Below are 22,704 nucleotides of genomic sequence, written 5' to 3' on the forward strand. Positions count from 1 at the left end.
ATTTCACATTACTTACTTATTACTTATTTTTTTTAGTCCCACTAGGGGACTTTACTATGCGATCTTTAGATCGCTGCTAAAATGCTTTTGTATACTTAGTATACCAGAGCATTATTGCGTGTCAGTGTAAATCTGACAGGCAATCTATTAGGACGTGCCTCTGGCACATCCTAATAGGCATATGCCCAGGGCAGACCTGGGGGATTATATCAGGCCGCCGGCTACCATGGCACCCAATCGGAGACCCGCGATTGCATTTGCGGGCCGCCGATTGGTGAGAAAGGGAGCTCCCTCCCTCTGTAAACAAACTAAATGCTGCGGTCGCTATTGACCGCGACATTTAACGGGTTAAACAGCCGCGATCTAAGTAAACTTCGATTGCGGTCGTTGGAGCAGGAGCCCAGCTCCAGCCTGCACAGGACACCCGTGAAGGGCTTATACTGGGCCGCCGTGAAAAGGTGACGGCCTAGCCTAAGGCCCATTAGTGACTGCCATAATACTCATAATACATAATAATAATAATAGGTCAACGAACTGTAGTTTCTACTGTGGCTCACGGGACCTAGAGATGCGCAAGAAATATTAAGTTATTAATTCTGGCGCATCATGAAGCCCCCCCACACATGCAGCCGCTCGGCTAGCCCCCCCCCCCCACACAACCAACACACACACCACCCGCACACTGCACACATACCCCAATGCCTGCCACACACGGCAAACCACCACACAACCCCCCCCACAGACACACATGCACCCCCCCACAAGCATCCTGCACGCACCCTGTGGTCACATAGCTGAAGCATACAATTCCCGACCATGAATTATGGAAACCGTGTAGCTCGCTGAGCTACGCTTTTTCCGTAACTACCATAGTACTAAATGGCAGTTACAGAAGCAGCGTAGCACGCGAGCTATGCTTTTTCTGTAACTACCATTCAGTTCTACGGGAATTACAGAAACAGCGTAGCTCACCGAGCTATTTCCATGGTTCATGGTCAGAAATCACACGCTTCAGCCACAACACATCAGTAGAACGGGGTTTAGGGGGCCCCGTTGTAGAGAAAGGTGCGGATCCCAGCGGTGGGACTTGCATCTATCTGCAATTTATGACATATCCAGTGGATATGTCATAAGTGTCTCTGATGGGAAAACCCCTTTAGTGGTAAATTTAGAATAGAGTGAAGAAAAAAAAGCTCCTATATGGGGCGCTCCCGTTGGTGATAGATGCACAATCCCGATGAGAGGATGAGTTTCTTTTTATTTATTCTGAATGAACATATAATTTGACAAACACTAATATAAAATGAAGTGCTACACGTTTCAACATAGGACCTAGGTCTTCATCAGGCTTATTAATAAAACAAACACATGCATTCCTTTTATACCCACTAAAAGGAAATAATTCTGGGTCAAATGTGCGGGTGTTGGTTCAAAGTGGGAGTGCCAAGTGCCCGTTCCTCTGCCAGTGACCATTATCTAACTATTTACAGTCAAAAACATGGGCAGAGACAGAATAAAATTTTCCCTAAAAACTTTCTATTGTACCTTAACCCCTTCCCGACCACCCCACGTAGATTAATGGGCTGCAGAGCTGGTCCTTGTGCCTGCAGTCCATTAATCCACGTGTGCTCCTAACAGAGCACACAGGCGGTCCCCACAGCCCAGCATCTCCCAGTACGGGCTGCTACTAGCAGCCTTAGTACTGGGGGAAAACATCGGGTCGGATCACAGCGGTGATCCGAACCGATTAACCCCTTAAATGCGCAAGTCAGTAGCGACCACCGCATTTAAGTTGTTATAGCAACATCGGCACCCCTCTACGCGATTGTGGGGGCCGATTGTTGTGGGGGGTGATTGCTATGGCAACCGGAAGCCTAGTAAAGGCTTCCAGTCTGCCATTTATGGAAAGCACAGTCTGCCTCCTGTCAGTGTGAAACTGACAGGTATAATACACTGCAATACATAAGTATTGCAGGGTATTATAACAACGATCCAACAATTGGATCTTCAAGTCCCTATTGGGACTAAAAAAAAAAAATTTTACAAAAAAAATGGACAAAAGTAAAATGTCAAATAATAAAATAAAAAATCGCCTTTTCTCGTATAAAGTCCTTTATTATTAGAAAAAAAATAAACTATGTATAATTGGTATTGCCGCGTCCTTAACGGCCTGAACTATAAAAATATAATGTAGCTTATCCCGCACGGTGACCGCCATAAAAAAAATAATAAAAAACGATACCGGAATAGCTATTTTTAGTCACTTCTGCTCCCAAATAATTGCATAAATAGGGATCAAAAATTGTACCAATAAAAACTAGTTTTTTTCCGCAAAAAACAAGCCCTCACACAGCTTTCCTGATTCTCTTAGAATATGGCGACACAAACAATTTTTTTTTTTTTAAACTGTGAATTTATCGAGCAAACACCGTAAAACATAAAAAAACCTATATACATATGGCATCGCCATAATCGCATCGACCCACAGAATAAATTAAATATGTAATTTATAGCACACGGTGAACGCCGTAAAAAAAAAAAAAGAATAAAAAACAAAACAAAAGAAGTTTTGACGGCCTAATTACACTAAATTTAGCAAAAAACCTATGGGATCAAAATGCTCACTATACCCCTAGATAAATTATTTATAGGGCTGTAGTTTCCCAAGTGGGGTCCCTTCTGGGGGGTATCCACTGTTTTGGTCCCTCAGAGGCTTTGCAAATGCGTCATGACACCGAAAACCAATTGAGTAAACTTGAGTTCCAAAAGCCAAATAGCGCTCCTTCCCTTCGAAGCCCTGCTGTGTGTCAAAACAGCCATTTATTACCACATACGGGGTATTGCCGTAATCAGTAGAAATTGCTTTACAAATCCTGGGGAGCTTTTTCTTCTTTATTCTTTGTAAAAACTGAATTTTTATGTTTTATTGGAAACAATTTAGATTTTAATTTTTACGCACTAATTCCACTAAATTCAGCAAAAAAACTGTGGGGTCAAAGTGTTCACTATACACCTTGATGAATTCCTTGATCTCTGTAGTTTGCCAAATGGTGTCTTTTTGGGGGGTGTTTCCACTATTTTGGCCCCATAAAACCTCCTCAAACCTGACACGATGCTTAAAATATATTCTAATAAAAAGGAGGACCCAAAATCCTCGGTGCGCCTTTGCCTCTGAGGCCGGTGCTTCAGTCCATTACCACACTAGGGCCACATGTGGGATATTTCTCAAAACTGCAGAACCTGGGCAATAAATATTGAGTTGTTTTTCTCTGGTAAAACCTTTTGTGTTACAGAAAAAAATGGATTAAAATGGATTTTCTGACAAAAAAAGAAATTTATAAATTTCCCCTCTACTTTGCTTTAAATTCCTGTGAAATACCTAAAGGGTTAAGAAACATTCTAAATGCTGTATTGAATACTTTGAGGGGGCAGTTTTTTTTAAAATTGGGTGACTTATGCGGGTCTCTAATATAGAAGGCCCTCCAAGCCACTTCAGAACTAAACGGGTACCTATAAAAATAGGTTTTGGAATTTGTTTTGAAAATGTGAGAAATTGCTGCTAAAGTATTAAGCCTTGTATCATCCTAGAAAAAGAAAAGGATGTTCAAAAAACGATGCCAACCTTAAGTAGACATATGGGAAAAGTTAATTAGTAACTATTGTGTGTGGTATTACTATCTGTCTTACAAGCAGATACATTTACATTTAGAAAAATGCTAATTTTTGCAAATTTTCTCTTAAGTTTGGTGATTTTCACAAACAAATACTGAATTTATTGATCACATTTTTCCACTAACATACAGTACAATATGTCACGAGAAAATCTCAGAATCACTTGGATAGGCAAATACCACATAAAGTGACATGTCAGATTTGAAAAAATTAGCTGCGTCCACAAGGCCAAAACAGGCTCAGTCCTGAAGGGGTTAATGTAGAAGGTTTATGTAAAATGGTTCTGTTTTATTATGTAAATACAGGTGAAAAAAGTCCTAGATTAATATATTTTGTGGTACGATTTAATCTTTAAGGACAAAAAAACTGCAGCGGCATCATTGTTGGTCTACACGAGCTACGTTTAGGGCCAACCTTCTCTATTAGTATGTAATCCCATACAGGACTTCCTGCAGACTTTGTTGACTAAATCCCAAGACCGTATGGGACTCATACATAAAAGAGACTTCTGTCCATAGCAAATAGTCCACTTAAAAACACTATTGGAAAAATAAAAGGTGAACCTGATCAGTTTCTAAAACGCTGTTAAAAAAGAAATAATGTCTTACTGAGGAAACAATACAACTAACAAATGTCTAGTGTTAAAGTAATAGTAAATGTTGTTGTCTTCCAGGAATCTTTCTTGGAATCCTGTCTGGGAAACACTGCACTACACACTTTGTGATACCATCAATATTTGTAAGTCGGTCAGAGGCATTGTTAAAATTCACTTAACAGTGAATAACAGTGGCATTAACTTTTCTCCATAGCTCCATTTACTACTTAGACAGCAATCCGCTTCCACCATGTGAGCACCACAGCGGGACAGTCGTCATCACTAGAAGGATATTGGAAGTCACTTCCACCTCACTTCTCTGTATACAATACCTACATTCAGAAAAGGTCAAACATGCATGTCAAGGGTATCAGGGGTGGTTACTGCCAGCCAAAAAGAGCTCTAGATAATCAAGTGTATAGCCAGCAGACAAAAGTTAAATCCTTAAAGGGGCATTCTCAACATAGGACTTGGTTTATTTTTTTAAATGTTGCCTAAAGGTACGTTATGCTTAAAAACTACTATTTGACGTGTTTTTATTTCAGATTAAATTCACCGTGCAGTTCTATGCATTTTCCTCATTGGCGGATGGGCATAAGAAAACAATGGCTAAGCTCTGCGATCCGCAGAAGCCTGAACCCGTCCCACTCATATGTACTCAGAGAAACGATATCTTGTCAACACTAGCAGTATGGCTGCAGGTTTCTGCGCATTCCCAGGGCCAATCTGTTCTTTTTACACGGTTCTCTCTATGTACTCTGGTTGTTTGGGAGGGAGCTAGTGGGCAGTATATAATCGCCTCCCCCCATAAGACCCGTACAAGGGATTTGAGGAAGATGTGCAGTTGTCCACCTACATTACCTGTTATAGTGGATGTACACGTACGTTGGCGACCAATTACGATGAACAGCCTCTCATCGGCACGGGAACATATCTTTGCATGGAGGCAGGAGTTGTTGTTTTTTTTCAATTAATTATAATTAAAGAAAAGTAGAATTTCCTTCTGGAAATATATTTTAATATGATTACGGTTTTCAAACTACCCTTGGACCAGAAATATTTTTAAAAAAATGTTTGCACCTTAGCAATGTAGCTGTGTGGACTTTTCTGTGTAAGCGCAAGTGATACTTAATTTGTGGGCGCCATTTTGTGGTTCATTTAAGTTCTTATTTGGATGGCATACACCATTTTTAACATTATGTTTTAAATATTAGTGCATGAACATTATCCTTACATACAGTACTAAACTTAACCATTTTCTAAAAGGAATATAAACCTACACCCTACATATCTTCATAAAAGCATTTAAATGTCACCTTCGCAAATAGAATTCAATAGTTGGAAAGGATTTGCTATATTGCAAAGCAGGATATATATGAGCAGGATTTGTTTTCTTCAATAGACTGGCTATTTTACGAAATAATGCTGCTCCTCTGTGAATGGCAGTCTTATAATGGCAAGTATATTCACGAGGACTACATTTTAATATTCCCATGCTCAGAGAACAAGCACCTATAATTAATTTTCAAAGTGAATTCTAAATTTATTAAATTCAAATTTCTCTAAGAAACGGTCAGGCAATGGCAAGGTCTGCTGATGCTTCTCCATAAAGGGGGAGGAATGCAATATCACACTATGACTGATCTAAGGTCAACATGCGTGTCATTGTGGCACTGAACTACTTAAGTGGATGAAGTAAAGATATAAAACAATACATAGAAATTGTTCATGACAGAAAAGAGGAAAAACTTTATTTTCTAGCAGCAGGAACAAGAGTGACATCTTGTGACATTTCTTTAAAGCAAACAAAAATCATTAAAATGAGTTTCTATTCAGAAGCTATGCTTTAAAGCACCAAAAATATGTAGTAAAAAGAAAAATTTAGGGGGTTATCCAGAATTTTAAAATTGATGGCCTATCCTTAGGATAGTCCATTAATATTCGTTTGGTGGGGGTCTGACTTTCAGAACCCCCACCAAACAGCTGTCCGAAATAGCCGAGGCGCTCGTACAAGCGTCGCAGCTTCCTCTTTATTTACATGGATTTCATTTTTGTTCATACTTGCACACGCTATTAAATACGTAGTGGCAAGGTATTGCAGCACTGTCCCATTCACTTGACTAATACAACACTGCAATACCTTGCACAGCCTCTGCGAAAGCAACGGCGTGACAATAGAAGTAGGTATTAGACCTACCGGTAATTGTATTTCGAGGAATCCTTCATGACCGCACCACAGGAGGTTGCCCTATTGACCTCTATAGGGACAGGAAGACAGAGAGTTTAAAAGGCCCCTCCCACCACCAACTCGCCAGTGTTTTTCAATTACTACACCAGGATGGATGCAACCCTATTTTATTTATAGGGCTAATAACTGACATTTTACTTGCACAAATAAGAATTGCAATAAAGGGAGGGAATGTAAGGGTGCTGTCATGATGGACTCCTGGAAATACAATTACCGGTAGGTCGAATTCCTACTTTCCATACATCCCTCATGACAGCACCACATGAGCAATACCAAATTATAATGCTCAGGGCGGGACTACGTATTGGAGCACTTTCAGTCCTAAACTTAAATCCGTATCAGACAGAACCTCTAGCCTATAATGTTTGCAAAATGTATGATGGCTTGACCAGGTGGCAGCTCTGCAGATTTGGTCCATAGAGGCTTCTCTTCTTTCTGCCCAGGATGCCAAAACTGCCCTTGTTGAATAGGCTTTAATACCTTGTGGACACAGAGTCCTTGGGACTTGTAGGCTTCCTGTATGGTAGTTTTTACCCATCTCGCTAGAGAGCCTTTTGAGGATTTCTTTCCTCTATTCTTTCCCACATACAGGACAAATCGATTTTTATCCGGTCTCCAAGTGAAGGTTCTATCCAGATACTGAAGAATTGTTCGCCTCACATCCAGGCAATGGAATTTTTCTTCTTTTTGGTCTTTAGGATCTGGACAAAAGGAAGATAGAATTATTTCTTGGTCTCTATTCTAGTTTTAAAATGATTTTGTTTTCTTGAACTTTTAGGTAGGATTTCTCCAATCCTTCTTTCTGATATAATAGCGACCAAAAATGCAGCTTTTAGAGTTAAAAAAATGCATATTAATTGCGTTGCGAGGCTCAAAAAGGGAGGATCGCAAAGAGCCATTAACACTACATTTAAATCCCAGGTAGGTACCGATTTCTTTAGGGAAGGTTTCAATTTAGAAACTGCTTGAGCGAATCTTTTGATCCACCTATGTTCAGCTAAAGGAGTATTGAAAAAAAACTGACAAGGCTGAAATTAGCACTTTTAAAGGTACTAGGGCTAAGCTCTTTTTTGAATCCTGATTGTAAGAAATCTAGGATCTTCGCGATGTTGGGAAGAAAGGGGTCTGGTCCCAGATCTCCAAACCAGGAACAGAATTTCTTCCAAATTGTTTTTATATATTTTCGATGTAACTTCTTTATGGCTTAGTAAGATAGTGGAAATTACCTCGTCTGACAAACCGTGGTTTCTCAGGATCAGTCTTTCAGGATCCAAGCTGATAACTTCAGAGTTTTGATTCCTTGAAAGAATAAGGGACCCTGGGAGAGAATGTTCTTCTTGACTGTGAGCATGATGAGGTCTTCCAATGCTAGGTACTTTAGGACTGGAAACCAGCTTCTTTTTGGCCAATAGGGAAGAATGATGAGAAGTTTTGTCAAATCTTCCTGAATTTCGCTTAATACCACTGGTATTAGAGGAAACGGAGGAAAGGCATAGGCCAGATCCATGTCCCAGGGTTGGGATAATGCATCTACTCCAATGGGTTGTCTTTGAGATTTAGTGAGAAAGATGTCTCTATCTGGGAGTTTTTTCTCGTGGCAAATAGGTCTATTTGGGGATAACCCCACCTTCGGGTTAAGGACTGAAAATTTCCTTGTTCAGGGACCACTCATCGGGGTCTATTTTTTCCGACTTAGGAAGTCTGACGGTTCTCTGAGCCTTTTAGCTGGACCGCAGAAACCGATGGGACATTTTCTTCTGCCCAACTGAAGATTTGTGCAGAGAGGGCCTGAAGATGTGTGTCTTGTTCCTCCCTGATGACGAAGAAAGGACACTGTCGTTATGTTGTCCGATAATATTCTTACCTGCATACCTTTTATGAATGTCTCCCATACGGCTTTTAGTTTTCTGAAGTTTGAGGACATAATCTTCATCTGAACAGGCCATATGCCCTGAAAATGCTTGTCTAGGCTCACCAGCCATGTTTGTTGGCATCTATGGTATTTACTATATAAGCAGAAGTTTTCCATGGGACTCCTTTGCTTATGTGGTTTGGGCAGAGCCACCAGTGGAGAGATGACTTCACTGTATCAGGAATCTGAAGTCCTGTTTTCGATCCCACTGGGACAGGATTAGATTCTGTAAGAGTCTGGAGTGGAAAGGACTTCATGGAATGGATTGGATACAAGAAGTCATCAATCCCAACATCTGCATTCCTTCCCTTTTGGAACAGGTTCTTTTTTCCCCAAAATTTCCTCACTTCGGTCAGTAGAAAGGTTTGTTTCTCCCTTGGGAAGACGGAATGTTGGAGGGAGGAGTCGAACAGCACTCCTAGGAAGATCTTCTGTTTTTGGGGATGAAGACTTGACTTCTCGAAGTTGATTATCCATCCCAATTCCTGTAGTAGAGAAAGAACCTGTAACCGATGGCTGTTTAGGATAGACGGAGTATCTGCTGTCAGCAGGAAATAGTCTAGATATGGGATAATCACTATGCTTTGACTTCTTAAAAAATGGCATAATCTCTGCCATATTTTTGTAAAAGTTCTGGGGGAGGAGGAAATGCCGAAGGGGAGACAGACAAATTGGAAGTGAACGACGGAAGGACCGTTCTGAATCGCGAATCTGAGGAATCTCTGGTAAGCTGGATGGATAGGGACGTGATAGTACGCATCCTTTAAATCTATCATACACATTGATGCTTCTTTCCTTACTAGAGGAGTATTCGATCTGATAGACTCCATTTTGAACTTGCGATATTTCACCTATTTGTTCAATAATTTCAGGTTGATTATTGTCCTGTAAGAACCGTTTGGTTTCTTGACCAAGAAGATTTTTGAATAGTGGTCCTTGAATCTTTCATTGTGGGGTACTGGAGCAATCGCTTTTAACTGTAGCAGCTTCTGGACGTCCAGGATGAGGAATTGATGAAGATCTCTTGATTGGTACTTGGTTAATAGAAATTTCTATTTTGTACCCTTATTCTAAAATTTGTAGAACCCAAGGGTTCTGGGTTATTCTGGTCCAGTTGGAATAAAAATGTAGGAGCCTTCCTCCTACACTCCTGGCATAATTGCTTTGAGGGCTGAAATTAGTTATTGGGGTTGAGGAGATATCCTCGACCCCTTCCCCCCCTTGGGGAAACTCCAGCGACCGAACTTACCTTTCCCTCTGTAGTTCTGTAAGGTTACTTCCCTCTGTTGGCAAAACTTACTAAACTGAGGGGTCTTTTTAGGTTTCTCTTCTGAAAAGATCCTTTTTTCTATGCGTTGCACTTTCCAGCATGTTATCCAGGAGAGGACCAAACTTCAGAGATCCTGTAAACGGAATGGAACATAGTTTGTTTTTAGACTTCGTGTCTCCTGACCACATCTTGCGCCATAATGCTCTTCTAGCAGCATTTGATAGAGCCCCATTCCTAGCAGCAAATCTAATGGATCTGGCTGATGCGTCTACCAAGAATCCGGTTGCCATTTTTAGTAAGGGTAGAGATTCTAATATATATTCTCTTGATGTTTTCATCATTAAATGGGCCTCCAGTTGGTTTAACCAAATAAACATTGATCTTGCTACAGATGTGGCCGCGATATTTGTAGAGATTAAAGCAGATGAGGAGTCCCAAGCTCTTTACAGCAGTCAATCTGCCTTCCGGTCCCTGGGGTCCTTTAACAGAGGAATCTTCTAAGGGGATTGCGTTTTTTTTTAGCAACCCTAGTCACTGGGACATCTCATCCAAGGTTTCGTGTCTTCGGGATCAAAGAGAAGTCTGTTGTTAAATTCCCTTGCAATGAAGTGTCTCTTTTCTGAATCCTCCCATTCCATCGTTACCATTTTCTTGAGATTCTCATTTACAGAATAATAGCCCTAAGTTCAGACAAACGTCGGATGTTCCTCTTTTAGTAGTTTTGCGATGCAGTCTTGATACAACAGTTTCTTATGCGATTCTAGCAGTTTTTTTCCACAAGTCGCACATTTTTTAACTTTCTTTTTAGGGTCAGTTTGTCTCTGAGAGGAATCTTTATCCTAGAGAAAACAAAGGCAGGTAAAGTAAGGTTTACTTACATACGGAGTCCTAACCTTTACTCCAAGGGTGAGACTCACATGACCCGGGGACATATCTGGAATTCCATCAGAACGAGGTAGTTCCATCACCGCAACAAGCAACAGGCTAATGCAATATCCAATCAACAAGATATATAGGCTTTAAGGCTGTATACATAATTCCACGTTAGAGGTATTATCTCTAACCACATACTTGTGTGGGTCCCTTTAAATGCGGGTGTTTTGTATACCCCGCCTTTCAAGATGGCTGCGGACCGGAAGTAGCCCGGCGTCATTTCCTGTCACGGCTACTCCATGAGATGTGGCCGCGTCAGAGCCGGCGACTCAACACTTCCAGCTATGCAACCGCTCACGAGGATATCACCGGCGCTACCAACCTTATGGAGCTCCGGTCCTCTCATGGTCTCGCAGCCCCGGCCGAAGCCTGGCTTGGGAATCCTGAACTTGTACACTACCGGAACCCAGCCTATAATTCCTAAGGTAGGTGCTTTGGTTGGGAAGCTAAGGGACATCTCGTTAGAGGTAATTAGCCTAGGCACATAGAGGGAATAGAAGGGCGAGTGCACGGACTCCCCGATCTCGCCCCCTGCCCGAGGTTATCCAGGTGTGATGCCTCTTTGCTCCTGACCCTGTAGGGACAGGAAGTACACTGGCAAGTGGGTGGTAGGAGGGGCCTTTTAACCTCTCTGGCTTCCTGTCCCTATAGAGGTCAATAGGGCAACCTCCTGTCGTGCGGTCATGAGAGATGTACTGGAAATCCATGTAAACAATAAAGAGGCTGCGGCACTCGTATGAGCGCCGCGGCCCCTTCAAACAGCTGATCAGTAGAAGTGCCAAGTGTCGAAACCCCACAATCTAATATTGAAGGCCTAGCCTAAGGGAAATCCCTTGTAACCCCTCTAGGGATATGCCATTGTACAACTGAAAAATATTCCCCAGCATCCTTAAAGGCAGGAACGTGACAAATTAAAATGTTATGGCATATGAAACCTACTGCAATTCATACATGCAATTTATAAACATCTGGCAAAAACTCCAAAATGGTGAAATAAAGATGTGAATTTTAATTCAGTAAAATACAGCAGCTAAACCGAAGACTTTATGTTACAATTTCTACTGCTAGATTACGGACAATGTTTTGTGTGTGGTAAAATGCGCTGTGAGTCTATGGAAGTCAATGAAAATGATTTGTTTTTTTTACTAAACTTCTGCAGCGGTCACAGAATAGGACAGGCATATGAAACTGGGACCATTCTTTTAAAGCACATATTACCCAATAACAAGACTTAGGCGCTCTGTTCACATAATTAAGCGCTATTCTTTCTGTCAAAACGACAAACCTTGACACAATCCCAACTGACCCTTTAATAAGTCAATGGGGTCTGTTGGCTGCCGTGTGGATAAGTAATAAGTCACACTTGACATTTAACATGCACATAAGGGATTCAGGATGCAGTCAGGTATAACCTGGAAGGGGAATATTTACAATACATAAAATGCAGAAGCTAGAAAACACAAGTAGAAATAACTACACAATAAAAGGATAACAATATCTACAAAAGGCATATTATGCTTTGTAGGCCAACACAAGAGGGGCTATATATACAGATATTGAGATGCTAGGGGAACTCGCACTGTCGTTACATTGTGCTTTTAATATGCAGCACCATGTATGATCATTGACCTAAGGGTACTTTAATGTAATTTGTTAGGATAAAGGGGAGGACTTAGCTTAGGAACCTTGAAAAACACTGGTTTAAGATAGTATAGAGGTTAATGGCAACTTCACTGGGGGTAAATGATGATGAAGGTGTTAAGGTCAGCTTCCCTGGTAGTATAAGGTGATGGAGTTGTTAATGCGAACATGCCTGGAGGTCTAGGATAGTGGATGGTTACTGGGAACATTCCTGGGGTATAGGGTATTGAAGGGGGTTTATAGGACAGTTAAAGGAATAATGTACGTGTGGGCATAGCTTTAAAGCCTTAAAGTCCTGTTGCCACACAGATTAAACCAAACAGTGCTTGTGACCGTATGGAATGTAGTTAAGAGTGCATCAGGATTGCTTTCAAACGCTGTGGCGGGAATCTTCAACAATTACGAGTATGTATAGAAAATAAATGTGAGGAGACTGAAATACAAGGCATGCTAAGATCTGTAATTCTACTTCACAACACTGAACCACAGGACTCGTCATTCAGGTAGATCAAAATAACCAATTACTGTATCAGTATAGAGCACCATGTGCAGTAACTTATTTTCTGTGGATTATACTGAACATAGAACACATAAAATATGTACCATATAAAACTGTCAAGCGCCACCAAAGTAAAAGACCTACTGTAAGGCCCCATGCACACGACCGTAAAAAACGTCAGTTTTTACAGACCGCAATTGCGGTCCGCAAAAATTGACCCATTCACTTTCATTGAACGCAGACACCTTTCCGTAGTGCTACGGATGGGTGTCCACGCTATAGAAATGCTCAGAAAATTACGGAACATGTCCGTTCTTTTGCATTTTGCGGCCCGTGCTCCCATACTTTGTATGGGAGCACGGCCCGAAAAAGCGGGTGGTAGTTGGCGGCCGGCCGTGCCCGCAATCGTGGTTCGTGATTGCGGGTACGGTCATGTGCATGGGGCCTAAGGCTGCATTTAGACATTTGTAATATGGCTTAGATTGGAAATTATACATTCAGTGCCAAAAATGGGATTGGATCCAGTAATGTGTAATCAGAAAAGCCTTTCCCAAAACGTTTTTTCAACTTTGTCACTGTGCTAGTTTATGACGGTCTTACAAAATTGTCTCAGAAGACTTGCAACAATACCAAGCTAGGAAACATGCATGTTTTGAGTATGTTCTTTGCTCTGAAACAAATGTCAATTAGTTTAATCAGATAATTTAAAGGGGTTCCCAGTGGTTATGAAAAGTACAGAAAATTACCTATGTGTGTCTGAATGCTCATCATATTTTTATTTTTTATGGTGTTGCCCAGCTCTGTGCAGTACTGTTGTTTTGTTACCGGCAGTGATTTCTGTGGGTGGGATTACCATGTAAAAAGACTAAAGTTCCCATTAATCCACTCCCCTCTCACAGCTGCCTGAATGTCCCTCTATTACAAGGTGTAAGGTAGTGATGCAATTACTCCCTGTTTGCTATGGAGACACAGTTCTGTGAAACACCATCCATTCAGACAGAGGGAATTGGGGAGGGAATGGGGGGGGGGGGAGAGTTGGAGGAGAGAGTGAGGGTGGGAGCAGTGGAGATAGGAGAGATAATGTGTGACATCCAGTACTAAAGGGAGGGGGGAGAGGGAAGATAACCACGTGCTCAGAATATAAAATGTCACACGAGATAAGGAGAATAGTCATGTGGCTGCATGTCAGACTGGCTTACAGAGACATTTCAGCTACAGACAGTAAATTTGTAAGTGACTAATCTTACTGCAATTATACCATCTGCACATCATTTTAAAAAACCGGATAACCCCTTTAAATATTACTACTCACATTAGTCATTTAAACTTAAATAACAGTATTGATAAATCCTTCCCAGATTATGATAACCTGAATGCTTTTTTTTTTTTTTTTTTTTTTGTAACATCACCGCTCTTGTATTTCTGCTCTGGGCCTATATGCTACTACTTACTATTGTTCTTTTACCATTGGTTGATTAGGTCAGATATTTTCTACACTTAAGAGGCCCAAAGAATTTCCTGACCATCAGTAGTAAGCTTAGAATAATACTAATCATTTTCATTATTAAAGTTTCCCAGTTATGTATTTATGTTGCATTACTATGAATGTAGCCAACTGCTCGACCAGCAGTACTAAATCCATGCCCTTCATCACCACAGCTGGCAGAATTGATTCCATTAAAAAAGAATAAATTAAATTTGGATTGTAGAATACCTTTAATAGTAATTCTTTTATCACAGAGGTTTTAAACTGCTCAACCATGAGCAGTTCAAATCTAGAATGGGAAAAAAAATCCACCAATTGTCCAAAGAGAAGAGAGTGACAATAGGAGCATTCAAACAGTGTTCCATTGTACTACCAGGACATCATATATATCCTGGAATTATAACTTTTTATGGGGAAGTCACAAGTGAATATTAAAAAAGAGTTAGTACCTGTAGAAAGCTTTCTGAAACGGGAATATAAAAAATTTAAAGGAAAAAAAAGTCATTTTTTTGCAAACGCATAGTAAAATTGTATAGAGTATGAAAACATTCAGCTATAAAGCACATGACTAGAGTGTAAACGTACAGTCACCAGAGCCCAGGAGCGACTGCTACCTTTGTACCCCCTATAACAACTCCCTGTCGTAGATTTAGAACATAGTTAAGTCAGACTAGGTTGTCTCAGTAACTACAACAATATTCTACTTCTTGGAGGATGCACGGCATGCCAATTACTTGATCCCACTCCTTATAACAGCAATGTTCTAGTTTTCTGGAATCTGTGGGACCAGCATGATATAAAACTATTGAGCACCAGAAAAAGACAGAAATAAATATTAGGATTCTTATTCTGATCCTACTGGTCAGTGGAACTTGCAGACTATCACACATTCAAAAAAATGACTGGCGTAAGTCTTATTTCATGCTTTTCCGTGTTACCTTTTCTTTGACATGAGAAGGTATTCTCCAGTTGATTGAATATGTCCTTATCTTCAAATTTGTCCTCCTTTGCATTCACCCAGAAACAATTCTCCGTCAGTTCATTTGGTCGAATCTGAAAATTAAATTGACAGAAAATACAGTTAAAATGAAATATAAATATAATCTTAATTCTACTTTCTCATTTTTTTTTTTAAATAAGCATTGGACATTATCAAATAACAAATCTCACCATTAAATGAGTTTATTATAATTCTACCATTATTTATATGCCATCTCATCTGCGCCAGCTGCATCCCATTCCCTAGTAATATTTAAACAATCTTCTGTAGTTAGTGATTTCCTGAGCAAGTAGACTTTTGACTTTTTAAAACAACATTGCTTATGACAAATGTCTGTTGTCAAAGAAAAATTCTAATCTGCTTAAGGCAGAGCTGATAAAAGACTTTGTTAGTTAAAAGGGAAAAATGTGCACGGAATAAAAATGCAGAGACATCTGAACGCATGCACGCCGTCAGTGACACCAATCATCTGTCCCACTGCAATGCACAGGAAAGCGACAAAACGGGATTATTTTTACTGCTACTCTACAACATTATTTATAGTTTATTGATAGAAAATTGGAGCGATATAAATGATGTTACACGCTACTATCACTTTTTATTGTCTAAAGAACATACAGAAAAACCTGTGCAAGTGCAGGAATATCTCTCACAGAAACAAGGACCAGGCACCAGTTTTCGTGATGCGGGTGCCAGTGGTCGGAGCCCCACCAATGATACATTTGTGGCATTCACTATAAATGTAATTTGTAGCATAACCCCTTCAACGTTTGTTCAAGAAGTCCTGGAGTTGCATCCCACGCATGTGTACATGCAGGCGTAAATGAGACCTGTACGGGCACAAGCGCTGGACGTGATGCGCCTTAGTTAAACACCTGCGCAGATGCAGGCACAGCACTATCGATAAGTTTTTTAGTGCGGTTTTTACATTTTGATGCGTAAATTAGTGTGTTTTCATGCTGCAGATTGTAAAATACGCACCGCAGGTCTATTTATGTGCAGAAAAAAAATGAAGTGTGTACATGAGATTTTCTGCAATCTCATTTACTTTGTTGGTACTCTAACATGCTGCGGGTTTACCGCACGTAATACGCATCGTGTGCATTGAGCCTAACACGATCACTTTTTTTTTTTTTTTAAATTACCTGGATGAGGAGATTGCAGGTCTCCATTGTTTAGCTCAATAGAAGAACATCTTGTATTGTGCAGTTAGTGTATTATGGAAAATAATTACCACGCTGCATAATATACTGTGTGTGCTTTATGTCAGCCCCTTTAATTGCTATGTATGCGAGCGGACCAAGGAAACTATGTATTAAATGACTAATAAAACAAGCTAAAGTTGTCAGTTATATAGTTCTACTCGTCAACTAAGCATTATATATATTGTATGGGAAAAAGTATATGTATTTCCACAAAAAATAAATGGTACTTACAGAAAACCTACTGTCAGAATAGAAAACAAAAACACATTTACTAAAATAATCTTCAGTTCTGACATAGTCTCAATATTTCCACTTCTGTCCCTGGAAGCCTGGTCTGCCCAGCACTTTTTTTTTTTTACACAACTATATAATTTGTGTAGTTTATAAGAGATGTGCCTGTTGTAGCAAGCCATAAATATGAGTACAGTAGTCATAAAGCAGCAGATCACAGTCATTCTAAACCTGGTCACAAAAGTCTTACTGAAGGATATGCCATATCTGTCCACAAAGCCAAGTATAACGTACAAAGGACACATTTTAAAAGGAATAACTTTAGGAGTTAACTTGAAAAATGAGTAGGAACAGCAGCTAAAAGGCGACATTTTCTGATGTTCAAAAAATACTAATGTACACTGTAATGTTACATTGTAGTAACATTGCTGAATAATCTAAAAAAGCAAAAAAGAAAAAAGAAAAAATTCATTCAAACCACTTTTCCTATCAAAAAAAAAATCCCAGCACAATATTTCATTTCAAATAGATGTGCAGCTGCGTGATAATATTGAGACTATACTATGAAGTGCTGCAAAAGTATTATCTAGGCAGAGGGGTTTATCTATTCTTCAAAATAATAGGTGACTGTGTCCTTGTACTCAAAGGGGTTGTCAAGTCATGTGATCATTATTCTGCTCATGCAAAGACAGCACTTGAGTGCATACGTAATTTCAGCTCCTAAGACATAACAAGGCTATGGAATCCACACAGACTTTTCCTTGAGAATTTATGAATGAATATTAGACGAGTTCAGCATTTCTGAAAAACATCCAATGTGGTAGGTGTGTTCCTGCAATGCAGTGATCACATACAATAACTATTACTGTAAAATATTTTAAATTATATTAAACGAATAAAATAAAAAAATACTTTTTGCCAATTTAGCCTCTTCATCCCCACTTCTGGTTTGAACTCTTTTTTAGGTTTTAAACCAAAAGGGAGAGACTTCACAGGAGGAGAATGCTGCCCTGCACCAAACCCAGGCAATGGTGGAGCGCCAGGTGGTCCTCCAGTCATAAAAGGTGGTGGTGGAGGCGGAGGAGGTGGTGGTGGTGGCGGTGGTGGAGGCGCAGATCCAAATGCTGGCCCAGGCGGTAGTGGCATTCCTTTTGGCACTTCTGGACGTGGCCATTTTCCAGATGCTTTAAGTGCTTTGATTTCATTGTCAGAGATTCCATACTGGAAAATAAACGGTAAGAAGTTTGGTTGCTAGTAAATATGAGGAACAACTGCAAAGCACAGTTACCTTAAAATGGGTATGTTGCACTAACAGAAATTTAGTTTAAATAAATAAAAATAAACTACAATTACAATTCAAAAGGTCTAAGTTTTTGGAAATGAGGTCTGTAATATTTACACAAACTACACTCTTGAATTTAATAAGCAATTTAACACTGCAAAATAGATTTATATATACCGTAACTTATCAGGTGACGGTTGAAACAAATTATTATTTCTGTGTAGCGAAACGTAGCTTTTAAGACATAGGGGTTCCTACCAAGCAGAATTAAATGCACCTTCAGCATAAAAGGCTATGTCCACTTTACGCTAAGGAAATTAAGCAACTTTGTAAATATCCTTGGTTAAATTATTCTACAGTTTTGTTTCTAAGATATCTAGTTTTTGTGTGCTCAGATGTATTTTTTTATTACATTCTTTGTAACAACTACAAGAAGCCAAACCACCTAACTTTTTGGAGTAATAAACAGGAGTGGTGGTGTACTATCCTGACATCAACACTACATGATCTCATCATTGTCTTCAATAACTAATGCCTGAATGATGTTACCGATGTCTGAACTCAAAGAACACTGTTTCTCAACTTCGGTCCCTAAGTAACCCATTCAATCATGTGTTCTCTCTATGGGAAATCCATGACCGTTTGGGAGTACTGGAGTTGTAAAACACTGGCTTAGCTTACTGGAACAGGCGTTGGACTGGCCCCTGAAATCTAGGAACACTACATTAATTTGCAAGAAGCACCATTGTTCATCTATACATCGTCATGTTTCTTTAGAAAATAGATTTTTGCCATTAACGAGTAGCATCATGCAGTTAAAGCCTTAGTATTTTTTTAGCAGTCGTTAGAAAAGAAGTACTGTACAAGGGGTAAAAAGAATTAAATAAAACAGAGCATCCGTATGAAAATCCTAATGGCTTTTTATTTGCAATAATATTACATTACCAAGTTGTATGTATTTAAAAATGCCTGCAATCCTCAGATGGTCACTTTCCAATATTGTCTGCATTAAGTCTGAATATTTGCATTGTGCGCTACACAAAACTGCCACAAGAGAAGGTTGAGGAATATTTAGAATTGCCCATTATAAATGATCCACCAGGGATGAATTAAACATACCACAACTCTAAAAACGTTAACAAATCAGTCCCAGCCAAAGCTTCTTGTTGTGATCACCTGCCAGGGACTGTAAGGACTGCCTGAGGCTATCCATAGCATCTGCCTATCTCTTGATATTAGATGTGTGTACAATAAGACTCAAATGGATAATACAAATGTACTAAAAATTCACTGCATAAGGATTGACTCACGCATTTTATACGCTTCTAAAGAATTGTTTTCAAACCACTCTCAGAAAGGCAAAGCTAAGCAGGAAACCTTTTTCTGATCACATACTTATGTATTCTAGTCATAACAGAGGTAGACAATACAAAGGGGGGGGGGCTATATATTTATCCATCTAAATATTAAGACTTGTTAAACAGCCACATTACATGCCTACATAAAAAATTGCATGGTTTTGTTATGTTTCCATATTTACTTTTTGAAATTTAAAAATTATCAGAAAATATTATTTTCCATGTGGCAGGTTATCTTTCACTGCAGGTTACCAAAAGCCGAAGGTTCAACAAAATAGATTACTGGAGGAATAATTTCCTCTGCCGAGACAAAGCTCAGCGATGAATGCCAAATCCACAAGCTGAAGAGTTTTTACCCTCTGTGGTTAATTACTTACAACAAATGTGACACAGAGCAATACCGAAATGAAATACATTTAATTAACATAAAATCTAGCACAAAAATAGATCAATTTAAGTTCACACATGGCTAATTAATGACTCTCTAAAATACTTTTTGAATGTTAAAGTGGCACCTATGAATAAGAAAATTGATAGTAAACAATTACAGGAGGGTGTTCAGAAATCTTAAATCCTACTCTTGTTTGAAAGGTATTAAGTGGAATTTGCTTCTACAGTCATGTTCTTGTATTCAATAGATTCATTTAACATGGTCCATTACCTGGGATTTAAAAGCCTGTAATTCAGCTTGAAGCTCATTGATTTTTTCTTCATTTTTCTGCAATTGGGACTGGGTCTCTTGGCGAATTGTAAACTCTTCTTCGTACTGAAAAGCACAGAAATACCTAGTGTCATTTTCCAAATCCATGCCTACTTAAAAATGCTGCTTTTTGATTTGCATTACAGTATCAGTATAGAAAAGGATAATGAGTTCACTGTTGATTGTAAAGTGCATGATACAAAATGTTTTAGTAAGTAAACAAAATAGTATTTATTAAACCATGATCAACACTTCACATCCTTTTAATTACCTTTTTGACATACATTGACCAACCCAATATTAGATCTTTAAAAGTATAGTCCCACAGTTAAATATTAAATTTCGGTTAGATCACACAAAACCTAATTCCTCAGGTGGAATAATGTTTAAAAAATTTCCAGTGTCTAGATAAATTGTTTTTTTTTTAAATCACTGTAAAAGCTTTTTCTTGTTGTATTCATTGGGGGGTCACAGCACCATGGGTATAGAGCCTTGTCACTAGAAGTCTTACACTAGGTAGGAAGAAACGTTGGCTCTGCCTAGGCAGGCCTTACCACTTCCACAGACAGTGGCTAAATATCAGTCTGTACAGAATGAGGTAGGAGAAGACAAAACAAGAACATGTCCAAGGTCCTGGGAAAAAAAAAAAAAAATAGCCAAATCAAAACGTCCTGAGCCTGGAAAAAAAAATAGGGCGGGATCTGTGTCCATCAGTAAATAAAACGATATAAAGGTTTAATGGGGAGTACAAAAATCCAATTTTCTCGTTTGCATCATTTGTGCACAAGTACCATGGGACATTCTAATAAAGTCCCAGAGGGTGGGAATAAAAATAATAACATAAACCGTACAGCCATGCAACCCGCCTGCAGCACCTTGCAACCCAGACTGGCACCTGAGGACGCAAAATAATGGATCTAGTAAAACTTGGTAAATGTGTGCACCAAAGCCGGTAGCAGCCTTGCATACCTGAGAAACTGAAGCTTGATGCCTGACTGCCCAAGAGGCACTAACAGCACTTGTAGAATGGACAGTGACATGAAGGGGAAGAACATTACCCTAGGACCGATAGATTGACGAGATCACAGATAGTATGCAACGAGCAATGATGGCTTTGGACGCTGTCAAGTCCTTGAGTGGCCCCTCGGGAAGATCAAAAGAAAAAAAAAAAAGAAAAAAAATTGTAGCACTTAAACAACTCAGTTGCAGCCAAATAAACGTGGATTGCTCTCATCACATCAAGGTAATGTAAAGTCTCTTCCCTTGGATGAGGTGGGGGAAGGTCAGAAAAAAGGAAGGACAATCTCTTCAGCGATATGAAAGGCCCAAACAACCTTGGGTAGGGAGGAAGGGATAGGTCGGAAAACAACATTATCCTGGTGGATGACAAAAAAGGGGGACTTGCAGGACAGGGCAGCTGGTTTGGAAACCCATCTGATGGGATTGAAGGCCACCTTTCATGAGAGTAAACAAGGCAAATTATCCTGATGGTTTTCAAAGGGAGAAATCCGTATTGCCTTCAAAACCAGATTGAGATCCTAGGGTTCAGTGAGTTGTCTGAATGGAGGGACGGAATGAGCCACTCCTTGCAAGAAAGTCTTCACTTGAGAATGAATAGTCAAGGCCTGCTGAAAAGAAAGTGCTGGTCAAACCTTGCGATGAGAATGTAAAGGTATACATTGTAAAAGTCGATGGATGAGAGGCACTATCCTTGGTTTAATAGTGTTTTCACCGATTGAAGGGAGTCCATGTAAAACCTCTGAGCAGAAACAAAGTAATACAACTAGTTCAGATCCCGGATTGGACAGAGTGAACGGTCTTTCTTGGGAACCGTACAGAGAATAAAGTAGAACCCCTGAAATTGTTCCGGTTGTGAAACTGAAATGATGACGTTGTGCTGGGGAAGGGAGCAAACAGCCTGGGAAAATCCAGGTGTGTGATACGGTGCGCCTGATTAAGTCGATAGAAAGAACCACTCTGTTAACCTGTCGACACCACTTCTCAAACTCAGGAGTCATCCACATGAGCAAGCCATGTCTTCTGAAAAGAAAGCAGTCATCCTCCCACACAAACATCTGATACGAGTGGGAAAACATCTTAATGGTGAAGATATCTTAGCAGATTAGGACTTCTGGGGATAAGGGTGTGGTTGTCAGGTGGTTCTGGGCTTAAAAAATAGGCGATTTGACTAGGTAGGGTGAGCAGTCCATCTATCCTGTCCCTGGGAAGAAAGCCACATCTGGGAGGAGTACATAAAGGACCTCTGAGATGGGAGAGAAGGCTGTGGGATGGCATGGGCGGTTCTGGGACAAAAAAAGTCTAACCACCAGTAGCCTCAGCAATAATTTAGTCCAGAGGCTTGCCATAAAGTCTGTCTCCAAAATCAGGAAGGCCAATTAGGGCTTTTTTGTTAGACTTGTCGGCTGTACAAGATTTCAGCCAAATAGAATGTTGCATGAGAATGAGATTAGCCGCTGTGCAGGCATTGAAGTGAGCGGACTCAAGGAAAGCTTCAAAAAAAAAAAAATTTAGAAGCTTGAATTACCTCAGATGCAAGGTCAGCCATATTCTGTAGTGGTGCACCTTCCATAATACCACAATGCAGCGGTTTACTCAAAACCAAGCAAAAGCTGGGTGCAGAGCAGAACATGTGGTTACGAAAGCAGACTTGG

General features: G+C 39.9%; 1 protein-coding gene across 3 annotated transcripts in view; it reads right to left on the reverse strand.

Moving 5' to 3' along the window:
• The window catches only part of DIAPH3 (diaphanous related formin 3), a 613,925-nt gene that overhangs the window by 352,055 nt on the left and 239,166 nt on the right, over positions 1–22,704 (reverse strand). For all 3 annotated transcript variants that reach the window (XM_075852308.1, XM_075852309.1, XM_075852310.1), the window contains 3 exons: positions 19,994–20,098; positions 17,605–17,913; positions 15,195–15,309 (listed from right to left, as the gene is read on the reverse strand). In XM_075852308.1, the coding sequence (XP_075708423.1) occupies positions 15,195–15,309; positions 17,605–17,913; positions 19,994–20,098 (529 nt within the window). The remainder of the gene's footprint in view (positions 1–15,194; positions 15,310–17,604; positions 17,914–19,993; positions 20,099–22,704) is intronic.

Source organism: Rhinoderma darwinii, chromosome 2 (genome assembly GCF_050947455.1).
Source record: "Rhinoderma darwinii isolate aRhiDar2 chromosome 2, aRhiDar2.hap1, whole genome shotgun sequence".
In the NCBI taxonomy this organism is placed as follows: domain Eukaryota; kingdom Metazoa; phylum Chordata; class Amphibia; order Anura; family Rhinodermatidae; genus Rhinoderma; species Rhinoderma darwinii.